At 44.5% G+C, this 19,841-nt stretch overlaps 1 protein-coding gene across 2 annotated transcripts in view; it reads right to left on the bottom strand.

The window, feature by feature from the left end:
* Positions 1-19,841, bottom strand: part of Rrp6 (exosome component Rrp6) — a 95,776-nt gene that overhangs the window by 35,744 nt on the left and 40,191 nt on the right. For both annotated transcript variants that reach the window (XM_075888832.1, XM_075888831.1), the window contains exons 7-10: positions 14,880-14,993; positions 13,460-13,603; positions 4,555-4,745; positions 2,502-2,658 (exon numbers count right to left, since the gene is read on the bottom strand). In XM_075888832.1, coding sequence (XP_075744947.1) covers positions 2,502-2,658; positions 4,555-4,745; positions 13,460-13,603; positions 14,880-14,993 — 606 coding nt within the window. The remainder of the gene's footprint in view (positions 1-2,501; positions 2,659-4,554; positions 4,746-13,459; positions 13,604-14,879; positions 14,994-19,841) is intronic.

The following is a 19,841-nucleotide window of genomic DNA, read 5'->3' as shown; positions in this document are numbered from 1 at the left end:
AGGAAGGTAGATGAATTTATTCTTGCCAGTGGCAGCTAATGGCAGCATTATTTAGTCGAAGGAGGTGCAAGTGAATCTTAATACTCAACCTAAAAAAAAAAATCGAATCAAGTGTGCATTTTTCTATTGATAAATAGAGTCCGAAAATTGCCTGCGCGTGAAAATTAAACCGGAACCACATTGCCAACAGCTTACCGTCAAAAAAATCAGACACAGTGCCATTGCTATCACATAATGGCAACGAACCATGAGTTTGCGTAAAATTCCTTCATGCGCGACTGAGCTGGGCACGCTGTAATTTGTTGCCTTGTAAAGTGCAACTAGTAGGGTGCTGCTCGTTGATAAACAATTTTGCACAATGAAAACAGCTGCGTTGCGCTCTTATGCGTGCGCAAGCCAATGACTGCGAGTTCGACAAAGGCAACAGATCAGCTGTATGTCGGACAGGAAAAGTTTCCACGGGCCGAAAACATGAAAATATAAGCTTTTCGGCCAGCTGAAGCTTCTGTGTGGATAGAGCTTGACTAGGTAATGACCCCGGATACGTATACACATGACTGAGGCGTATGTAAAAGCACATGAACTTCGAGAAGAATAAATTTTACATTCTAAGAAGACATCCTGTCTCACTCTACTTTTTTCGATCGTCAGCCAAGGGGAACGAAAGTTCATATTTTGCACTTGTGAATATTTGGTCGACGTTTGATTTAGGCAAAGGTGATTTTTTTCTTTTGGCCGAATATGAAAGTTGTCGGAGGATGCGGGTACGCCGTAAGACTGCGTCGTGTAACCAAGGTGTTTAATACATTACTTCTATGGGGATTTTGCCGGGACCAAACCAATTAGTCATAAAATACGAGTCGTTGTGAAACCAGGGGACATAGTATTACCGAAGTTTTACTGTAAAACACCTAGCTACTTGTACCTTGATATCTGGACACTGATGACGCATAGCACAGTCGTCATTTCTGCACAGCAGTGTTTGCAAACACTTTGAGTATCAGCCCAAGTAAATTACATTATTTACTCGAATAATGCTCGCACTTTTTTGGCGGAAAACCGATGCAAAGTTGGGGGTGCGAGAATTACGCGGGGAAAAATTTTCCACGAAAACGTACAGAGCGAAAAAAAAAAAAAAAAAAAAAAAACTAAGTGGCCGCTAGTCGAGATTCTCATGCCAGCAACTAACAGCAAGCTTTGAGAAGTACTAATTAAGCCTTACCTCAACAATAAAAGCACAGGTTTAATACAAGGCAAGATTTATTTGAGACACAGTGGGCGCAATCAAATAGTGAAGAATTAGAATACCTTACGCAAAAGCTTGTGGGCGTTGCGGACGTAGCGGCAGCGTTCGTCGCTCAACAGGAGTCCGCAAAAGGTAAGCGAAGGACGTCAGCATTGGGCTGATGGCCATTTAACATAATCGTCCGCAGCTGCCTTCTGAAGAAATAATGTTCACCATCAATCCCAGTCTTATGCACACGGAAGGCTCAACACGTCTTGGTGGCTTTCAGCTGCTGTCACCAGTAGCCAACCCAAAACTAGTCTACTCCGAAGGACCTACCGGCGGCTCTGTTGCCGTTGTTTAGTGCATGATCAATCACTTTCAACTTGAAAGCAGCCGTGTAGCTTTCGTATCGCCCTATAACGTAACAAGATTACAGACACAACATACAAATCAAGCCGCAACGCACACTTACCACTCTGGCTTGGATTGTACTGGATTTAAATTTCGGTGCAATAATAGTACGCTCTATGCTTAGGAGATAGCGCTACACGGCACAAGCTATCATAATCAGTGGCTGGAACGAGCAGGCAACATTATTGCGGCATTTTTCGGGGTCGCGATAACTGCTCGAGGAAAAAAAGAAATCGCATTTTTGTCCGGCAATGTTGGGGGTGCGAGAATTATGCGAGTGCGAGGATTAAGCGAGTAAATACGTACTACATTATCTGGTGGGGCAGTTCTTTTTACAAGAACAGAAGAGCCAGGCAAATCCCACTTCTCTAGCAGTATTGCACATATACAAACTCACTGCAGTACTAAAGCTTACTAATATTACTAAGCTCTCTTAAATTACAAGCTTCAATTGTGACAATGAATCAATAACTGATACAGCGGTATTCTCTCTCAAAACTCCTGCTGAGGATGCAGTGTGAAGTAATCTGACAAAAGCGTCTCTATATTGTCAGAACGAAGAAAGAAAAAAAGGCACATATATACCACATAAAGTGGATGGAAGAGCCACCATAGCTCAATTGGTAGAGCATCTGAGACGTTATTCGAAGGTTGCAGTTTCGGTCCCTGCCCACGGCAGGTTATGTTTTCGTCCACTTTACTTCATTCACATTTACATCACAATTGCTAAAAAATAACATCGCCCATACTTCCCTTGGCTTTCTTGTCAGCAATTCTAATCCCCACTGTGCGGTAATTTAATGAGATAAGCACTAGACAATGAAAAGGCAAAAGCCAAATGTATCGCTAACGCAATACGCACCCTGAGTGCCACCTGCTTACTGCGGTCAAACACGGATCGCAGCAGGTTGTCATTCTCATTACTGCGATCGGCCAGGTCACGCTTCAGGCGGTCCATGATGTAGAGCAGGTAGTGAGTGTCCGATTGTGCATAGCTAATCATTACTGGTGGCAAGGGCCTGTGAAGGAAAAAAGAAAACTTTCAAATAGAGCAAATATTACACAAAAGTTTTTGACAAGAAGATATCAATTCTCACCTGATGGTGGTGCCACTAGACGGTGTTGCACAAAAGCTTTTGAACTTGGAGTAGTAATTATGACTTGTTACCCCATGTGCTCAATGTTGCCGGAATGTTGTAACTTTCAAATAGAGCAAATATTACACAAAAGTTTTTGACAAGAAGATATCAATTCTCACCTGATGGTGGTGCCACTAGATGGTGTTGCACAAAAGCTTTTGAACTTGGAGTAGTAATTATGAATTGTTACCCCATGTGCTCAATGTTGCCGGAATGTTGTCATCAGTAATATGTAGCTTTTATAGTTAATTTAGTAATGTACTCGTTACCACTTCGTAATTCTAACAGGTAACACGTTACATTAACAATTTTCAGAAATGTGAGCCATTACGTTACTCATTACTTTTTATTATAATCCCATCTCAGAAGCTTTACACGAAACTCCTCAGTGCTGTAGGTGTCAAAGAGATTTTTACGCCGCAGCGTCGGACTGCTACTGACCGCCAGGCGTCCACAACAGGAGTATCGTTTCATGCATTTGAACACCTATTTACTGTAGCAGTAGACGTATTCACTAAGAAGCATGGCTTACTGTCTAACAACAGCTTAGAAATAGACCTGTTGGTTGAATTCTACAAGTTTTAGTTGTCAGCAAGTTTCTCTTGCAATATTATAGCACTGTTTATCAGTTCTAATTTTTAAAAAGTTAGCTTCTTTCTGCTTCTAACTGCAGGTATACATTTACAATTGTTGAATTACTGAGCGAGTGAGGCTAATCTTGAACACCTTTGTATAAACAATCGCATTTTTCAAAGCTATTATATAGGTTAAAGAGGCAAAAGTTATTAATGCTGCAAATATTTTCTGGCGACTATGCACATTAATAATTTCTTTACTCCTACAAGATCTGTGCATATTTCTTGCTTACTAACAAAAGCACACTGTCAGAATAACTGTCAATTTGTCGAGAGTTGAGTGGTAGTTTCATCAGGAAAAGTACTGATGATGAAACATTATTTTATATTTACTGAAATGGCTAAACCATGTGCCACGAACTTATATGCCATCCCATACAATTCTACAGTAAATATTACGCCACATTATGCTGCTGAAGTACAACACACTAGGGAAGTTTTCTAGTGGTATCAGTACTTCAGTCAAAATCTTTGTTTTGGTCGGAGGGTTTGTGTGAAATATAAATATCAAGTTTATGAAATTGTTTTTGTGGTGCCTGTAACAAGAGCACACTGGCTAAAATGTGTTACTCTACAGTAATGGTAGAAGTAGCGTTCGTTGCTTTTTCAATAACGGTAATGGTAACACATTACCTTTTCTTTTCTGTCAGTAATGTAGGGCAGTAATGCATTTATTTTTGTCAGCGTGGTGAATTACGCATTTAGTCACTTTTCTTTCGTTAATGCATACAACACTGCTGGTGCTAAAACAAAGAGGACAAATACAAATGATCGACTTCCGCAACTTCTATTTACACTCAAACAAACCTCGATATAAAGAACTTGAATATAATGAAATATTGGTTGTAATAAAGTAAATAAAGAGTACTTTTGCAATAGACATAGTGCTAGGAATATATGTAAGATGCAACTTCATTACAACGAGGTCTGAGTTATTTTGCAAAAGCCTTAAATATAAGATAAATGCTAATTCTGTCCATTTTGCTGGCTATGTGAAAACAGGAATGAGAGTTTCAGAAGGCTGAAGTTCACACAGCTGTCTGTCTACCTATCTACCATGAGTATTGGAACACATCCTATATGTGCTAATGGTTCTCCAATTTAATTCGGATGCTGCAACGAAAAGATTAAAGTCAATTACCGTATCCGCCAGTCAGCAAGTTGAAACTGCTTGTCAGCCTCTATCTGGCAGTAATGCTTGAGCAGGAAGGCCAGAGAAAAGTGAGCCAAGCCGAGCACCTTGGCTGCCTGGCCTGTATCAAACAGCCCCACAAGGTACAAGCCGAAGTCGCGCTGCAGCCACAACACATCCATGTCTGCACCGTGAAAGACCTGCAAACAGATACAGACACAACATTACCCCCGCCAACACTGCCTCAGTTGACAATACTTGAAACCTTATGTTTATGTATTGAATGTATTATTATGAGGCTGCAGTGGCTTGAAACACAGTCGATGCCGAATATATCAAACTCGAACATACCGACTTATTGGATAGTATATCGAACAGTTGCGAAATCCCCTTGAATTTCCCATGAAAAAATATGAGACCGGTGCACCCGTATATCGAACTCCTATACAGCGAGACATCCACTGTATTGAACCCTGCACCGCGCTGAAGCCCAGAGAGTGGATTTTCGTTAGCAAATACTAATCAATTTTCTACTGTGATTTAACAAGTTCCCTTGTGTGCGCAGGCGACGAAGAGGCGGTATTATTCCATTGTACTGATTTGGTTTGTTGCACAGCACCTGCGAGTGCACTGGTATATTTGATACCAGGTCCTAATGTGCGGGCATAGAGCTTTTCAAAAGGACCGATTGCTGAGGACACACAAGTAAGAATGCGAAGCGACTCAGCTACAGCCGAACCCCGCTACATCGAAAGTGACGGGGCGCGGAAGGAATTTCGTTGAAGCGAAAATTTAGTTGTAGTGAAATCAAAAAAGTATCGCTATCTGAGCTAGCAATACAAAAGGAACGTTTATTCTCAAAATTCAAAAAATGTCCGCTGCTTCCTATTCTTTCCCAGCAGCGTTACGACGGGATTCTCACTCATTCATAGCGAGGCCACGCTGAAACAACGCCGAAAACCGCTTTCATGAACGAACCAAACAGTTGCATCAACACGTTAACACCAGCAGCTGTCCACTGTCAAAAGTATTCGACAACGCCGAGATGGAGGCAGGGTATCGTGGAGCGGCGACTTTTGCATTATTCGATGCCATTCTTATCATCGATCACTCGCGGCTAGATGATTTTGTTGATAATGCGTATGAATAGCCACTCTGATTAGTTACCACACTGGCCAAGCGGGAACATAATGATAAGCATCAGAATCGGAAAAGGCATCGTGCCGCGGCTGCACCCAGCAGCTGCGAGAAGGAAACCATGAACCAACGCCTCCTCTCTGCATGAACTACAGCCACTGTAGCATGAACTGAGCACTAAGCTTCAGCTTCGGATCGTCTGCAGCTCAAAAGCAAGCCAATGGCAAAATAATAGCAGGGCAGTCTCGTTGCCATTACTATCGAGCAATGGCGGCACCCCTGCTTGCTGAACAGCGGCGGTTTCTGGTGGTGTCAATGCGTGTTTTAGACTTCATTGACGCATTTTCAGGCTCGGAAAATGCATCAAAATGTTAAATATTGCCTTTACTGCATAGCAATAAGTATCTGAGCCTGGAATTTTATCTTAAAATTTCGTTGAAGCGGGACGATCGAAGAAAAAGTGTTCGTTGTGGCGACAATATTTATGCATTGACTCTTATGGACTGCTGACAGGGAATCGTGAAATTTTCATTGTAGCGGAAATTTCGTAGAAGCGGTGTTCGTTTTAGCAGAGTTTGGCTGTATCTTCCTGCAATGTTCACATTCCCTTCCTTGTTCGTTAGCGCACAATGGCAAAAAATGGTATTGCTTTGGCAAAGCTCAGTTTGAGCGTGAAGAAAAGATGCTACGGTCAAGAAGGAAAAAAAAACAGACAATATGTTTCCCTTCCTAATCATAGCATCTTTTCTTCACGCTCAAACTGAGCTGCGCTTAAATTAAGCAATACCATTTTATCATGCACCAACTTATCCATTCAGCAGTAGTTGTTGAGCCTGAAAAGCATAGCCTTCGAGATGTGCAACCTTGTGACATCTTTTTGGTATTTTCGGTCTTAAAACGCATGTCTTGGAGGCTATGCTTTTTTAGCTTTCCAGATCAAATCAGCTGAAAACATCGGCTGTCAGCCACAGAGCCACAAGTGACATCAATATCGTCAACATGTCGACGGTGGGAACTCGGCATTGTCTTTTGCACTTTTTGGACTTGTGTAGTACTTCTCGCCTCGTTTCTGATAAATCCTCATTCGGGAGTTGAACTAAACGTTGACCTGCACGTAGCGATAACAGTGATCACTGGTACTTGGAGCGACGTCAAGTAAAGCATTGTCATAAACTTTCCTAGCGGGTTAAGTGATGACTTCGGGTGTGTCATGACCGCTGACAATGGCGTGCGGCGCCTCGGTGAATTCAGCAACGTAGGGTTTCTGGGCACCGTCTCGGACAGTGAACGACTTTATCAGTGCAGATGACGCCGTAGCTGTTTTCGACTGCATCGATGCTGAGATTATGGCTGCCATTGTCTGCGCAGCAAAAGTGTACCCGTGCGGTTATGAATATGCCCACGCCTTCGGTGACGCCACTAACCAACCTTTCGCTGTGCTACAAAGCTTGTGGGGGTACTGACACCCCCTGTAAAGTTGTTTGCATTGTGTGGTGCATGTGTCTCGCCCAAAAGTCACATTTCGGGTTACAACTACCGGGTGGTAGGTGGCCTAGTGTTTGCGAGCGGTGATCACCACTATACCATACCACTATCATCATCCTCATGGTTCAGTCGAAGCCGACTACAACGAAACTCACGGGGCGCGAAAAATATTTTTTTGAAGCGAGAATTTTCTTGTATTATAATCGAAATAAATATATCTGATCTGAGCTAGCTAAACAAAAGAACGTTTATTCTTAAAATTAAAAGAAGTGTCCGCGGCTTTCTATTCGTTCCCAGCAGCGTCACGACGTGATTCACAGTCATGCGCAGCGAAGCCATGCTGAAAACCGCTGAAATAACGCCTACAACCGCATTCGTAAACGTACCAAACAGTTGCATTAACCCGTTAACACCAGCAGCCATCCGCCGTCAAAGTGTATCCGACAACGCCGAGATGGAGGCATGGTATCGTGGAGCGGTGACTTTTACCTTATTCTATGCGATTCTTATCATCCAAATCTCCCGGCTGGCTGATTTGGTTGATAATGCAGACGAACAGCCGCTCTGATTAGGTACCACACTGGGCAAGCGCGAATAAAATGATAAGCATTGGAATCAGAAAAGGCATCATTCCACATTTGCACGCAGCAGCTGCGTGAAGGAAACCATGAACTGAGTGACTGAGCTTCAGCTTCGGATCGTCAGCGACTCGAAAACAAGCCAGTGCCAAAAGCAGGGCCATCCTCCATGAGCAGGGCAGTCTCATCGCTATCGCTATCGAGCAACGGCGGCGCCCAAGTTTGGTGAACAGCGGCGGTTTCTGGTGGTGCCAACGCGTGTTTTAGACTTCTTTGACGCATTTTCAGGTTTTCGAAATGCATCAAAGTGTTAAAGACTGGGTTTTCTGTATAGAAATAAATATCTGAGCCTGGAATGACATCGTCAAATTTTGTTGAAGCGGGACGGCAGAAGAAAAAGTGTTCGTTGTGGCGACAATATTTATTTATGCATTGACTCTTATGGACTGCTGACGGGGAAGCGCGAATTTTTCGTTGTAGCGGCGTTCGCTGTAGCGGGGTTCGACAGTATAGCGCCGGCGGCAACAAGCTTTAGTAGCGGCGAGCGAAAGATAAGCTGGTCTCTTTTGCGCATGGCGGTTGCCGCCAACGGTTGTCTCTAGCGTGGGTCCTTGGTGCATGGCACCTGGGTTAGCGCGCCGGGGGCCCTCGTGGTAAGTCAAGCGTTGGCGACGCCACCTTGGGGATGTTATTGTGTTTATCATATTTTGGAGTATTGTGTAAGGTTGTTTAGTGTATGATCACGATTGATGTATAATAATTCGGTGGACAATATTGTAACGTAAAATGAGACGTTGCATGCTGCACGTGTCTCGCCCAAAAGGCACATTTTGGGTTACAACTACAGCGTGGTAGGGGGCGTTGTGTTCGCGAGCAGTGATTACCACTATACCATACTACTATCATCATCATCATCATAGTGTAGCACGGGCGGCAACAAGCCTTGGTAGCGGCGAGAAAAAGATAAGCTGGCCTCTTCTGCGCGTGGCGGTTGCCGCGAACGGTTGTCTCTGCCGTGGGTCCCCGGTGCGTGGCACCGCGGGTTGCGCGTTGGGGGCCCTCGTGGTAAGTCAAGCGTTGGCGCCGCCGCCTTGGGGGTGTTATTGTGTTTGTCATGTTTTGGAGTATTGTGTAAGGTTGTTTAGCATATGATCACAATTGATGTATAATAATTCGGCGGATGATATCGTCATTCTAAAATTAGTTAAATAAATGTATGTATGTTGTTTGGTTTGGATCGACCACGTCTGCTGTGTCCGTTCACTCCAAGAGCGTGGTGGCGATTGCCAATTCGAGACCCCACAAGCTTGCATCGGCACTCTTGCATCATGCTGTCGTGGCTGAACGAGCTGAATTCGCTTATTTGAAGCTTCAATAATATTGAGGATGATTTGAACAACATGACGACATGCAAGAAGCAAGACAAGTTTACGGACTATTTTTTTGCGAAATAAAGTGCGGTAACTTGCAGTTGACTCCTTTTTCTTTATTATACTGTGAGCAAATTTTTATGTTAGCGCCTGTAACAATCTTTGAGGCCTGAAATGCTTTAAGGGGGGAAGAGGCGCTTTGACATAAAGCATCTTTTTATTTAAGTTAGGACGATGAAAACTTAGGTGATTATGTAGTTACATGTGCATATATCAAATATGAACTCAATTTTTATGTACCCCTTACCATTAATTTTTTAATGAGTCATTAATTAAAATTTCATTTGGTCACTTTTTTAATGAACTGGCTACACGGATTATGCTGAATGAAATGTCATTGCATTCTATAGATATCAAAGAGTGCAAGAAGCATAATTTCATGGTTCTAGCCTTCCTACAACAAAAGTTATGAAGCCTCAAAGTTCACCATTCAATTACCGTGAGCACATATTTTTCTTATTTTATCTTTTCTAAAAATTTATAGCTTCCTACAGTAACATATGGCACTTTATTGCACTCACTAGACATCCAGCTTTTCAGCAAGACAAAAATTATCAAAATCGAATGTACCAAAGCTGAGAAACGCTTGACGGAAGAACGAAAGGTGGCCAAAAAATTGAAACTGAGAAAATCGCAAAAAACAAAACTCCGTGTATTTAAGTAGTGCCACACAAATAAAAACTCTTTAATTTGCAAACAAATGCCTCAGAAGGCACCAGGAGAGTAGTCCTTATCACATTTTTGTCGTTGCCGCCGCTTTGCTTGTTGCAAGAACCTGGCCGATGCTGAACGCTTCCGCTCAGCACTCATTATTCGAAGAGAATCTTTTTCTTCTGCCCGTTTCTCACTCATGGAGTTTGGTTCCAGCTGAAGTTCTCCAAGGATACGAGCGGACGCTTCCTTCACACCGTAATTGAAGCGCATCACTGCCTCAGCAACTGCGGTCTCAACAGCTATCAGTGAAGCATGCTTGTCCTTCCGCATTAGAGACCATATAACCGAATGGAGTGCCTCGTTTGCATTTTGCGTCTTTCCTCTCTGGCAGCGTTTCAGCAGCTCCATGTCAGAAAGTCGCTCGTAGACTGGAAGCAGTGCATCACGGACATTTTGAGGAAAGTTGTAGGTGTGTTTTGGCAGCGGCTCTCCTTTTGCAGCAGCAGCATTCTGCTTGCACCACGACTCACTCCCACTTGGGCACAAGGTGTGGTTCAATTGTTCATCAGTTGATGTGACATGATAATATGTGGCCATGGCTGCCCGGTGCATCGCATTCACATCACCGACATTGGACTTTAACGCCCAACCATAATATCTAGACAATTTCTCTATGACATCACTTGTCAAGCGGCCTCTTCCACTTAGTGTATCCCCAGAAACTTTATGCTTTTGCACAAGGTTGCGTAGTGCGGTACCCATTCGTTTCTGGACATGGTTTATACAGTCCTCTTTTTGGACCTGTATAAAACCATAAACTTTTGCGTCTTCCACAGCACGAAAGGATCTACTGTCCCCATCACACAGCATCACTGTGTATCGCAAGCCGTGACGGGAAATTGAGCGCTCAAAGAGGGTGACTGCTGCCTCTACCTCCATATGGCCCGATTTGCACTGTGTGTTCTTTTGGCAGGTGTGCGTCGACTCCCAAGCCAAGTAATTTGGGTCCTCTTTTGGTGGTGCGCGCTGGCAACTGGCACAAAAGTTTGAGAGGACAACATAGTCCAATACATAGCCTGTAAACAGCTCTATAACTACACCCACACCAATGTGCGACAGGTGGCCTCTGGTCATCCATGTGCCATCATAACAGATGGCCACATTTCCTGGATTGTCAAAGTGCAGCTCTTGGTACAAGTTTTTCACGGTCGTGGCACAGTCAGAGAGGACCTTCTCTGCAGCTCTTGTTGCAGCAGGATTCAGTTTGTTTTTCAGATGGCTCTGGTAGCTTTTGTGATGAAGTCCCCTGTGGGAAATTCCCATAACAGAGAAGACGTCGTTGAGGGCTGCCTGGCCATTCCCTGTGCTTTGCATGGCACGAGCCACCAGGAGATTCACTTCAAATGGGGCGCATTTAGCCTGACTGGGTGCCCGCCGAGAGCTCCACTCACTGCCAGTAGGTCCACATGGTGCACTCTAAAGTCAGTTTCATCGCAAGTCCATAGTCACACGCACCTTTTTCAATCGAAACGGTCCCATTGCACGTCCGGCACTTAGTAGTCCTTTCAAGCAGCTTGTTTATTGCGGAGAAATCGACGATCCCGTAGGTAGCCGCCGACGGGTCAGAGTCCTCGCGCGCTGTCGTGAGCGTTCGCAGCTTGCGCTCGCTCGCGGAAGTTGCAGATAAGCTGGAGATCTTATCTTCGGTCTGCTTCTGCTGTCGCGCACGATCGGCGCTCGTCAAGAACGTCGTGTCGAGCCTTGTGCCACGCTATCTATCACTGACGTCGTCCGAGGCGGCCGCCGAGACAGGTAGAGAAATCGACATTTCGACCGATGAAGTCGCCACGCCGTCCTGCGCTGGTTGCGCTTCTGGTGCAACCGCGCCATAATCTCGCTTTGCCCTAGTCTTTTTGCGCTTCTTTCCGAATTTATGAGCAGTGCGGAACTTTTGATATGGCTTTGCCATGATCAAAGGTTCAAAACGTGTCCGAGAGCGTAGGCCTAACTCACTCTCGGCGGCTGCGACGTACTTCGGCTAGCTAGCTCGCTTGGCACCGTGCCAGTACGCCGCCGCAACGTGCAGTTTTTGTCGAGGAAGATCAAAAACGCTTGCTCTAATTTCTTGCCAGCTTGCGCAGGTTGGGTAAACCGACGAGAACAACACAGATACGACAGCGAGGTGAAGTTGCCGCTTCGAGTGTGCTGCGCCGCTGCGCGCAGCAGACAGCGCGAGAGGCGCGGCGAATCAGAAGGCGCGAGTTGGTCACGTGCGCTCACTGCGCCAATAGGCTCACGTGGTGGGACCTTTTTTCAGCACGAATTTTCTGCATGAATTCCGAGTGGATGGAAACAAGCGCGGCGGGATATTCAAGAAAAAGCGTGGCTCGTTCGAATGACACCAAGATGGCTGCCGTACGGAACGTAGAACGGCAACTGCGCGGCGTTGAAAAAGCCCGTTTTTCACACGTCCTTCACTAAAAATTTAGCTCGCTGATGTCACATAAAACGCTGTCACGGCTAAAATACTGATCTGGGACGCATGAAAATTGGCGAGGTTATGCATCAGTAGCGGCAGAATCCAAAAATAACATTTGCAAAAAATCGATTTTTTTCGCGATTTTCGGTCTTAAAGACCCGCTTCCCCCCTTAATTTAGGCCTTAAATACACATAATTTGTATTTCAAATTATCGATATATTAAACTTTTGTGATCCCCTTCGAGTTCGATATGTCTTGGATCGACTGTACTAAGGAACAGAAATAATACTGCTAAACGACATTTATAGCCTCAACAAGTTTAGGGGAAGACGGAAACTAGAAGAGATGAAGACTCTATGAACACAGGATGTCACTGGTATCATCGGTTCAACAAGTGCGTGGTGTGTCTTCTTGAAGGTTCAGCCTACGTTGCAACGTTTAGACAAGTCCCCTCATCGAAATTTTGGCTTTGCCCTATAGTCACGAATTTTTCATTTATTCAGTAGCCTAGTCGGTTCTTTCTAAGAAAACACTTTTAGCACAAAGCATGAAGCACTATGTTGAATATGTCCGTGTGTGCATTGTTTGTTTATAGTTTACTGACAGAGTTCGTTACTGACAAAGCTGAGTAAATGCAGCTCGCTTTATTTTGTTAGATTGTTTGAAAGTATCGCATGTGCCTATACAAGCTTACTATGAGACGTGAAGCAGAACCAGAGAGCATGCCGCTCTGCATGATCAGGTCAAGTGGCATAAGTTTGCAATTCACAAGAACACATGGAAGCACAATCACACATTGATTCCTAACCCACCATGGGGGCAAAAGTGCTTGGAGATCCTGTTATCACTCATGATCTGACAATTATGGTTTTATTAGCATTCTCTCTATTGGCCGCCGTGGCTGTGCTCATGAATGTTTTTCAAAGCACATAAAGCATGCGAGAAACAACAGTGCAAATTAAGCAACAAGGAAGTGCCCTAGCTTCATGAGACCTGTGCTCTCATCTTATCATCCTTGTTTCTTCAGTGCCACTTTTTTTCCTTTTCAAGCATTGAACCAACTTTCTCAACAATACACTGTGCTAAAATATATTGAGCTCAACTGTACTGCACGTGCTGCAAACACAGAAGTCTCACACAGGAGGCTGACCTTGACGATCTTGGGGTCGGCAAAAACTTCGTTGAGCATCTGCAGTTCGTGACGCAGAGCCAATGCATCGACGATGTAGTCGTGGGTGCGGCTTGAGATCTGCATCAGGCATGTGAAGCCCTGGAAGCTCCTGTATGAATGGTGCTGAAAAAGAGAGAAAAAAAAAGCACAATAATTTTCAGATGATGTGCTCTGAATAGAGATGCCAGAACTGCGCTGGCAAACATGGCCAAGAGAGCTTCAACACAAGCTTTACAGAATTTCAATGCAAGAAATAGGTGCAAATAAATGCATGCTGCTCTAAAATGCTTTAAGTATTGGCACTGGAAATCAACTTTTTCCTTTCTCTTAAGCACACATACTTTTAAAAATTCACTGTAGTAAAAGCTTCAAGCTCACTTTGCTTGACCAAGGCTGCTCAAGCATCTGACCTACACAAGCTACAACAGAATATATCTCACACCTATCCCGTTCACAACACGATTAATTGACTCAATATCTGCGAATATTTTTTTTGCACTGCCTGTAAAAACAAACCAGTATTTTGCTACTAAATGATAACAAGCAAACTTGACTATATGTAAAGCATGCAAATGCACCACTATTAAGACATAATGGTGTCAGTGCATATATGCAAGAAATGTCTTGTCCAGGAAAACTGGTCTTTAGGAGGATATGTAAGCATCAGTAGGCATAAAATATCTATTCAGCATGCACAAGGTATACTAGTCAGAATGAAGAGTGAAAGTGTTTTTTGCTTAGTAGACCACGCTGCTATGGTCTATATGGGTGTAGAAGTAACAATACATTTTCTGGCCTGCTTTCTCTATGACACCACAATAAAGAGTTTCCTCTGTGCACACACAATCTTCTTCAGAATGCCAACTACATTTTGAGGGCAATTTCAGACAATAGAAAGAAAAAAAATCACATATGTAAAGTTGAAATTCGACCTACAGAATTTTTTTTACAGTACGAGTTTTCCCACTGCAGTGTTATGACTGGTGGTTTTGACAGCTCTATTTGTTTGTAAACATGCTGACCCTTTGGCACTGCAATCAAGTAGTTCAGTAAGTGGAAAATGGGACTATGGTCAGTGAGGTCACTGGTGCAAAATGTGAAATGCAAGCTTAGCCAATGTTTTAAAACAATTACAGTACTGCGCAGACAATCCCAAAACAATATGGGTGAACAGACTCCTTTTGAGCTTGTTCTGAGAACGACCGCTTGACACTCACGAGAAGGAAAAACTGCAACACTAGAGATAAGGATGACATAAGAACATAAGATTGCCCCCATATGTGTTCTCATCTCATCGTCATTCCTCTTGCACTACTGTTTTTTTTTTTTTTCCCCCTTTTGATCTTCTGAACAAACTCGCCCAACGAAACTCAATACTTGGAACGCTCGTGGCGCATACCTCCAAGTCCACAGCAATCTCAGTTTCTTTTGACAATGCCTCACACATGTCCTTCAGCTGATCGACTGTTTCCACTATGGTGCAGGGCGTCTCCTCAAGAGGTGGGGGAAGCCTCTGAAAAGTTGAGAGAAATATACGTTAAGTTAAGCATCCTTGCATTGGATGCACATCACATTAACGTTTCCGAGATAGCTTGCATGATGTAAGACATGAAAATGCAGTTCTTTTCCCAGAACTGTGACAGACTCGAGTTACCTGCTAGACGAGCATTTTGCAAGTGAATACAAGGTTCTAAAACTTGAAAATTATCTCCTTAGCATTTAATGTTTTAATGTACTGTATCTCGTTGCAACTGTTGCAGTTAAACAGGCTTGCTGATTCTTTTAGCATGTTGATTAATATTTATTGTAATTCACTTTTGTTGTTTTTATTGTTGGTGTTAACGTTACCTTCATAACTTTCTTGCCCTTTCTGCTTGAGCCAAGATGTCGGTCTGCAGTATATTCAAATAAATAAATTAAATAAGTAACACACTCTTATCAGTACTTGAAAATTCTGCATCTACTGTTTTGGAAGAAGCAGGAAACAGCATAAAGCTGCATATAAATGGCATTTTCTGCTAGTCGCTGCTCATTAACAAACAGGGGTTGCATTTCAAGAAAGGTGGCCTAACTGAACAAGTCACGCAATTTAATTTTGTGTTGTACACCTACGCAGTCCCTCTTTTGAAAGATACAGTCGCCGACCGTTTATTCGGACTCGACGGGAACCGCCGAAAAGTCCGAATAATCGGGAGTCCGAAAAAACGGATTCACTCGAAAAAAAGCACTTTTATTGGCCCGATCGCCCGAAAAAACTGTCTATGCGCGTCTGCACACACGCACGCTTACGCGCGACCACGTCGGCCTGTACCTCTGCGAGTGTCTGGCCGTCGCTGTAGACAGACAACAGCATCGATATGGCCTGCGCTAAGTCCGCATTTGATGGCTGTGGTGCGGGCGGCGCGTCATCGTCGGAGTCACTGTCCGCCAGCGCCGGCTCGCAGACCTGACGGACGATCTCGTCATCGTCCAACTCTGCGCAAGGCAAAACGGCACTGTCGAAGTTGGCGAACTCTTCAAACGTACCCGCCCCCACATCGACTCCGCTAGCACGAAGGTCGTCCAAAATGTCCGCTGCTGCGGTAGGCGGACTCTCAACCGCGGGGTTCTGGCCTGTGGCACTGTCCTCCTCAATCCCAGTAATAAATCCTGCGTGGCGGAAGCAGTTGTGGATCGTTTCCTGAGTCACTGACTTCCAGGCATCGGACAACATGCTGATGGCCGTCAGAACATCCATGACGTAGTTTTTGTTACTGTCGACGCATAACAGCACACGATTCAGGAGGCGCGACCGGTAATGAACTTTCAAGTTTTTGATCACGCCCTGGTCCATGGGCTGCAACACGCTTGTCGTGTTAGGCGGCAAAAACTCCACTGTCATAGCCTTCAAGTTGTCGATATGCCCATGGGCACCGCAGTTGTCGACGAACATCAGCACCTTGCGATTTTGCTGTTCGTACCGGCGGTCGAGCTTGCGAAGGTACTGTTCGAAGAGGTTTTGCGTAATCCACGCCTTCGAATTTGCTTCATACCACACAGGGAGTGATTTGACGCCTTTAAAACATCTTGGATTTTTCTATTTCCCTATCACGAGGAGCGGAAGTTTCTCCGTCCCCATCATGTTGCCTCCTACAACAACTGTCAGTCGCTCCTTGCTATGCTTCCCCCCCTGACAGGGTTCGCCAGACAAAGCTAGCGTCTTGTCGGGCAGCATCTTATAGAAAAGTCCAGTCTCGTCACAATTAAAGACGTTTTCTGGTGGATACTGGCGCAGCAGTGCGCCCAGCTTGTCGGCGCGGTAGTTGGTCACGAGCGTTTCGTCGACGGAACCACTCTCGCCGCACATTCGCTTGAAGGCCAGGTCGTACCTTGTCTTAAAGTTGCGCAACCACCCGTCACTGAACTTGCAGCCGGTAATACCCATGCGCAGGGCGAGCGTCTCTGCTTTCTGTCTCAGCAGATCGCCAGACACGGGTATTTTCCTAGCCACCGTGGCACTCAACCACATGTTCAGCGCTTCTTCAAGCTGCGGGTGGCTGCCGTCCCGGAAATTTTTCTGCGTACCCGCAGACGCTTTCTCAGCTGCCTCCAGGATCTTAGACTTCTGCTTGAGGTAGTCCGAGACGGTTTGCTTGGAAATGGAAAATTCCCGAGCAACTTCAGACTGAGGTCGGCCGCCTTCTACCTGGCGAATTATCTCCGCTTTCTTCGCCATCGTGAGCGTCTTGTAGCTCCCACGTTGACCGCGTTTCTTCACTCCCGACGGCGCAGCAACGGGTGGCGTCGGAGCCATTTCAGCACGCCACGGAACACACAAGAGAGCGAGAACACAGAGAACAAGACGAACCAGGCCTACCCGCAGAAGCAACTGACTGACACCACTGACTTGCTGACACAAACGCCAAACCACGCCAAACGCCACAGCGAACAGACTCCGTAAGTGGCTTCGCTTGGCCGCTCGACTGGCTAAAACCGAAAAAAAACGTGTCACCAAACATAGCCTTCGAGATCGGCAATGGCGATTTCTGCGTGCATTTTGACACTGGCCCGACGTCCATCCATAGCTAGTGCAGCATATCAGTGCTGGCAACCTAGCAAACGTATTGTTAACGTCCCTGTCAGCGTGTCATGGCGTACGGCGACGCATCCGGTCAGTCAAACGGAGTCCGAATAATCGAACGGCGCACAGCGGGGCGTCCGAATTTTCGGTCGTGAGTTTACATTAGGTTCAATGGGCGAGTAGCGGTGCCACGAAGATGACCGAATAAACGGGCATGTCCGAATTTTCGGCGTCCGAATAAACGGTCGGCGACTGTATATGAAACCATCCAGCGCCTCTACAAATCTCACAAAAGTAGTCGAAACCACCGAAGATGAATGCTGTATCATACTTCTCATGTGAGCACAACTGTTAGACGCTTGTTGAAGCAGCTGGCCCCAAATACATTCATGGCTGAGTTCACAAGTACTATGTATACACACAGAAGTGTTCGTGGTGAACCTGTAAATTGCTAGCATTAGAATTATTAAGTCAATGAGCACATTACAATGACATGACACTCTACATAGCCAGATGTAATAAATACATCAGTGGGAACAATTTCATATCATTCTGCATTGTCAATGTAGAACTGCATCGACATGTAGCCCTTCTTATATATACATGAAGTTTTTCATGAGCTACGTTTGACCAAGCTTTGTCTTCAGCTCAAACAGTACAAACTGCCCCTGCATTTGCTTTTCCTGTATGTAACACACTATTGCGTTTATTGGACATGATAGGGCACTACATTTGACAACATGACATAGTTTTATCCAGACGTGTGAGTTTGCTATTTCATCCGGTAGGGGGCAACACATATGGCATCGACTATGGGAGGGAGAGTCAAGCGAAGCTGTACATTGAAAGATGTTTGCTTGATGAATAAATGTACATCAGGTGACGCACAATTGTCGTGAACAAAATCGCGAAGTCTGTGCAAGGTTCATTCCAACACTATACTACAGGTCTAGAACAAGATGCTGTTGCTAAAGGACTCCTGAGGTATGTAGCCTGAAGGGGGCTATAACCTAAACTGATATCTCAGTTTCCACCTGTTGTGAAAAATAACAATACTAATTACAAACTTGACTGTTGCAGAGCTTAAAAGCTCAATATTGGAGCCACAATTGTGTTCCACAGTCCTGGCATAGTGAAGCCTCAAACAGTTTTTTAAAGGGGTACTGACGCTAAATTTCGCAGTCCAGATAGCCAGCAAGATCGATTATCGTGGACATGCGAATATCATCCACACAATATAAACAGCGAACATAGCTTAAAAGGTATTTTACATGAATTTTGAAATTTGCGTGAGCAATTGAGCACTACCCCCTCAAAAGTGACCTACGGTAGCCCCCTACTTCTCTCACGACGCCACACTGCAGTCAATACGAGTTATGATGCCCCACCGCGGTGGTCTAGTGGCTAAGGTACTCAGCTGCTGATCCGCAGGTCACGGTATCAAATCCCGGCTGTGGCGGCCGCATTTCCGATGGAGGCGGAAATGTTGTAGGCCCATGTGCTCAGATTCCGGTGCACGTTAAAGAACCCCAGGTGCTCGAAGTTACCGGAGTCCTCCACTACGGCGTCTCTCATATTCATATGGTGGTTTTGGGACGTTAAACCCCACATATCAATCAATCAATACAAGTTATGATGACATCACAGTCCCTATTTTTTTATTTGCTGCCTTTTCTACGGCAGACTATAATGCAGCGACTGCTTGAGAGTCCGTTGCCCCAGCACATGCGTTTAAAGTTTTGATTGATATATGGGGTTTAAGGGGGGACGTGGCAAGTAAAACTAATTTTTTTATTAATGTACTGTTTGTGATGAAACTTGGTGTGTGTATGTGGATGATTGTGAGGATTCCAAATATGAAAACCGTTTTCAAATACCTCTTGTACTTTTTGAGTTACAAGCATAATTATACTAATTAATGCTCTTCACACTTAAAGAGATAATTATTGCTAAATGAAATTATTTTTTCATATTATTATGTTCCCAAAGCATCAAATTGTGCAAAGAAGCTATTAGTTGATTTTTCTAGTTCTTGTAACCATAAATAAAATTTCCAAAACATGGATGTTGTTTTGCGCACACATCGCAGTAATTATAAAATGTGTTCTAAAAATTTTAAATGATGAGTAAGAAGAGAGATAAAGCTTTATTGCACTGCTAAAGGCCTCCTGAGCCTAGTGCAAAAAACGGAACGACTCTATCAGTCTTTGTTAGAAAATGACAGATGTTCTAGCGAAGGCACATAGGCGAAAATCAAGAGTTGAGAAAACTGACTTTGAAAGTTCACTCTTGTTTGGAAGT

This window comes from Rhipicephalus microplus, chromosome 3 (genome assembly GCF_043290135.1).
Source record: "Rhipicephalus microplus isolate Deutch F79 chromosome 3, USDA_Rmic, whole genome shotgun sequence".
Lineage (NCBI taxonomy): Eukaryota > Metazoa > Arthropoda > Arachnida > Ixodida > Ixodidae > Rhipicephalus > Rhipicephalus microplus.
This window is presented reverse-complemented; position numbering and strand designations above follow the sequence as displayed.